The 5,122-nt window shown below is 34.2% G+C and overlaps 1 protein-coding gene across 1 annotated transcript; it reads left to right on the top strand.

Annotated features, from left to right (window-relative positions):
- The first annotated feature begins 3,036 nt into the window (after window positions 1–3,036).
- On the top strand, window positions 3,037–4,768 carry LOC102582478 (uncharacterized). Its single transcript, XM_015303114.1, has 3 exons — window positions 3,037–3,291; window positions 4,513–4,639; window positions 4,703–4,768. Exons 1-3 carry the CDS (start codon window positions 3,095–3,097, stop codon window positions 4,766–4,768), a joined length of 390 nt encoding a protein of 129 aa, XP_015158600.1. The 5' UTR covers window positions 3,037–3,094.
- The last annotated feature ends 354 nt before the right edge of the window (window positions 4,769–5,122 follow it).

Below are 5,122 nucleotides of genomic sequence, written 5' to 3'. Positions count from 1 at the left end.
ATATGTCTCAAATATGGGAAGGTGTGTGGACATGAAAAAACACAAGTTATTTGGTATGAAAAGTCACGATTGTCATGTATTCATGCAAAGATTGGTTCCTATTGCATTCCGTGAGCTATTACCAAAAAAGGTGTGGGAAGCACTTACTGAGATGAGTCTTTTCTTTAGGGATGTCACTGCTACAGTAATACGTGAAGAGGATATGGTACGACTTCAACAAGAAATACCTGAAATACTTTGTAAATTAGAGCGTGTATTCCCTCCTAGCTTCTTTGATTCAATGGAGCATCTCCCTGTGCATCTCGCTTATGAAGCAATGCTAGCTGGTCCGGCACAATATCGATGGATGTATCCATTTGAGAGGTAAGATTTCATTTATATATTCAAGTACTTCATTTTTTTGGGCAATTAAACTGATTTTGTTAATCACTAAGCGACAATACAAAACTTAGAGAGGAACCAACCAGTAACCTTCCCTTCTTAGACAACACTTAAATAACCTTACAGTCCTTATGACAATCCCTAATCAGTATCTCCAATAGAAAGTCATAACTCAAATTAAATAGGACTTAAAAGCTCAAATAAACTCGTGTTACTTCTTAAATAGCTGCATAGGCCAGTCTTCACAACATGTAGTATTATGACATATGAGATTTTTCTAAGGAACATATCCTCCAACACCTCTTAAAGTTTTATAAGTGTATGATATTTTGTCTCCCCCTATGTTCTATTTGTGTATTTAAAATGATAATCTGCCAGAATTTCAACATATGACACATTTTTCTTATCATCCAAAAAGCATATTGGGCACCTCCATGTGATCTGCTAGTCTCCAATATTTTATAAAGTATGTATGGACCAAATTGATTCATAGTCTTTCCCTGTTCTAACTCAATAACCACAACAGTTTGCAAATTGGAGCTTGATTCCAGACCTTCAAGCTAATGGTCAGGCCTCCTACACCTTTAGGAAGAGTCACTTTGTGTTATGCTACAAGTGTCCTTTTAGAAATATTGGTCAGACGTGTCCACAAATATTTTCTACAAGCAGCTTCGATGAGTTTAATAACCTTTTATGGTAGTAAAATAGATGTGACATGTCTGCTTGGATACAAAACATTATTGCTCTAATTAGTTGAAGCCTCCGACATATGATAATTTTCTAGCCATCCAATTAGTGATCTTTGCTGTAATTTTATCTACTTAAGGTTTCCAATGCAAAACTGTCATCCTTTCAGTAGAGAAAAAAGGAACTCCTAAGTATATAAATGGTAAAGCATCTATTTTATAGTACAATGGACTCAATATGTAATTCCTTTTATATGTCCATAACCACTAAAATAGACTTGTTATTTAAGTACTTCATTTTCATCATTATGAATGACTAACGCCTTGAGCTTTTGTACTATTTTCAGAAACCTTCGAAAATATAAATATAATGTTCGAAATAAGGCACATGTTGAAGGATGCATATGCAATGCGTATATAGTTGATGAAGGTTCATCCTTATGTTCACACTACTTCAAGCCTCATGTTTACACAAGGCATAGAAAAGTGCCACGAAATGACGATGGTGGCATAGGCGAACAAGATAGATACAATGGTAATCTTTCTATATTCACCTATCCAGGTCGTGGATTTGGGGAACTAAATAGGAGATATCTAACTGAAGAAGAACTCAAAGCAGCTCATATTTATATTTTACTAAATTGCAGAGAAGTGCAACCATATGTGGAGTAAGCTTTCAAGCTTTTGTTTACATTTATACATTATATTTATCAAAATACTTACATATTCTTTTTCTTATATGTGATCCAAAGGAAATTTATTGACTCCCTTCATCAAAATTTTCTACGAATTACGGAGCAGGAAGTGGATAAGAAACTTTATGAAGATTTTGCATCATGGTTCACAATATATGTGAGCACTTGTACAATATCTTTCCATCTGTACTTATTTCATTTATAAGAAACTCTAATTGTTTTAATTTAATAGGCTCGAGTCCACATAGATAATCAGTTCATCAAGGCGCTTGCAGAAGGTCCATGTCGATCAGCGAAACAATATACTGGTTATAATGTCAACGGCTTTAAATTTCACACTAAGGGTCGCATTTTTTCTAGAGCATCTGATAACAGTGGCATTTCCATAAAAGGAACCAATTATAGTGCAGACGACAATGACTACTGTGGTGTGCTTACTGAAATTCTTGAATTGGAGTACAAGGGCAGTACACCGATCAAAAGAACAATTTTATTTAAATGTGAATGGTTTGACCCCACACCAAACGTAGGAATGAAGATTCACCCACAATATAAACTTGTGGATATCAATCATAGAAGAAAATTGAGGAAGTACGAACCATTTGTTTTGGCAATGCAAGCGGCTCAAGTGTATTATGCTACTTATCCTAGCTTACGGCGTGATAAGAGTGATTGGTGGGCTGTGTGCAAAACAAAAGCTCGGGGTATTGTGGTTATGCCGACGTCATATTTATCGTCTCCTCTAGTAGATGTTGCAGAGCCATTCCAATGTGACGGAGATGGTTTAAGATTTGATGTGGTGTACGATAATGAAAATGTTGTCCGAAATGATCCAAATGGAGAATTCATAAATTTAAGAGATGAGAATGATGATTTAGATGATGAGACAGAATTTCATGATGAACCAGAATCAGAATCAGATGATGAAAATGAGAATGAAGAGGCATACTGTGAAAGTGGCAGTGAATAAAGTCAAAGTGCTTATCTCTAATCTCTTCAAATATAAGAATTGGAGCGACTGAAACGTAGTATATAAGCTGATTTTATTTCAATTAGATTTTATATTTCTTGCTGACAAAGTTCTGAATTTTAAATGTCACCAATTTATATTTCTCCTTTACCAGTGTAATTATTTTGTTTTAATTGTTCTCCAGGTTGTTTTGTTTGAGCAACTATCCCTCACTCTCATTTCGTAATATGAAGTAGACCATTCTAGATCTATGTTTTGAATAGTGATGGAATAGCTTTATTCCTTGAAGTGTTTATGTAAAGAGGGGTGGATGAAGCAGATATTCTGGAGAAAGAACATCAGATCCAGTGACATCTCCTCTAATGTCTAGTTTCACACCTAATCAAGCACCATCATTGCATGAAGTGCCGACACCAGTTATGCCGGATTCAGTTGTTGTCAACATATCGGTACCATCTTCATCTGTGGGGATAGAAACACCTAGAAATGACATTGTATCTACAACTTCGTCAAATACAACTGATGATACCCGCACCCGAATTGAAATTGTCCTGGGATGGTAAGTGTACAACATCGTTTCATTTACATTGTTTTGCTTCAGGCAAGAAAATAAGCCATATTGATTTTCTTTCCATCCTATTTTTCTATAAATCTTTCAAAGTTTTGTTGGTTTTCTAAAATTGCAATGATGGGAATGAATTACAGAATTGAGGTGTTTCTAAAAAATCATTCTTGAAGAAAGTAGCTTGTTAACTGATGTCTACATTTCTCTTATATAAGAAGCAATAGTTGAATGCTGCTACAGAACATGGAAAGGAATCAAATTTGTAGAATGAATTTCCAGAACTTTTGTTCTTGATCTACATGTTCGAATTACAAAGTTGAATGTGCAGTTCCTAGAACTTTTGCTCTTGATCTACATATTCAGATTGTGTGGTTAAATTATTGTTTACTTTGCTTTCAAAAGTATGTTTCTTCTTTTCCCACTGGATCATATCTTACTAAGGGACTAAGAATTGGTAGGAATATGTGAAATTCTCTATAATTTTCTTAAGCTCACTGAATTCTAGTCTGCATTTGAGGTACTCATCTGATGAATTCAAGAGGCTATTTTCTTGTTATTTGCAGAATATGTTTATTTGAAAACTGAGAACATGAACTGCAGAGTACATGTTAATTATTTTGAGTGATATTTCAGTTTATGTTTTGCTTTTATTACTCGTTGGTACTTCTTGTATAAGGAAATAACATTTCTGAGTTTGAAAATTACATACTTGAGCCTATTTTTCTAATCAATAATTGTCTTCTATTTTACTCCCATCTTGTAGCTGTTTTTCATGTAGACATCAACTACATGGTGCATTTTTTAGAATCTGATTTGATATTAGTGTCTATGGTGTGACATTTCTTTAATCTCAACAGTCCTTATTTCCTCAAGTTTCTCTTATCTTTCGCAATATATCATTAGAATTCATACTAGAATTTTTTTTACTTGTTCCAGATTAAGCTTAGATATGAATCTACGTACTGAACCCAAGCTTAGTATGGGATCCTCACAGCTAGTCATTTCAGGATACAATAATAGTAGGATTTTATAATTTATGTCTAATAATGGTATCTTTGATAATACTTTCATAAATTTCATATTATTCTTCCTTACTTCCTCTACCTCTTCAGCTCTTATATGTCGATAAAGACACTGATAATACACTCTAGCAACTGCTTGATGTACATAAATAAAATTGAGTATTGAAATAATTACATGTTATATTTATACAAGTTTGGAGCCAAGTAACGATGTATCTCGGGCAATCACAAAACTCTTTAAGGAAAAATTAGATCCCGAAGGATATGATTGGAAGTCAGTTACACCAGAGATTAAGGACTTCTACTGGGAGGAGTTTAAGGTAAACTATACTATCCATTTTTCTTAGTAACTATTGATTTATTACGAAAGTAGAACTGTACAGATCAAACAAGAACAAAAGAAAAACATAGCTGATGAAACAGAACCACCACAACTAGCTAAAAGATAAACTTAGGTTGTCTCATCTGCTACATCTAGAAACAAAAGAATATTTAGGGATACAAGTTCACCGTTTCTAATAATGAAGCAAAATTTCCTATTGTTATTACTCTTATGAAACACCACTTGGATAGCTTGTCTAACTATAACTTCAGGTTGTCTTGGTGTGCCTTTGAAAATATGTTGATTCCTTTCCATCCAAATATGGTATACACTACCAGCCAAGACAACTCTCTATATATCTGCTTTGTGACTCTTTCCTTTCATTAAATTACTTGCCCAGTCTACTTCATCCTTCCGTCCCATAGGAGCTCTTGTTATGCCCTGCCACTATAACAACTTAGTCCATACGTTGTGGGAGGAA

The sequence above is a fragment of the Solanum tuberosum genome, unplaced genomic scaffold (assembly GCF_000226075.1).
Source record: "Solanum tuberosum cultivar DM 1-3 516 R44 unplaced genomic scaffold, SolTub_3.0 scf00416, whole genome shotgun sequence".
In the NCBI taxonomy this organism is placed as follows: domain Eukaryota; kingdom Viridiplantae; phylum Streptophyta; class Magnoliopsida; order Solanales; family Solanaceae; genus Solanum; species Solanum tuberosum.
Note: the sequence above shows the minus strand (reverse complement) of the source record. Positions and strands in the feature narration are given on the sequence as shown.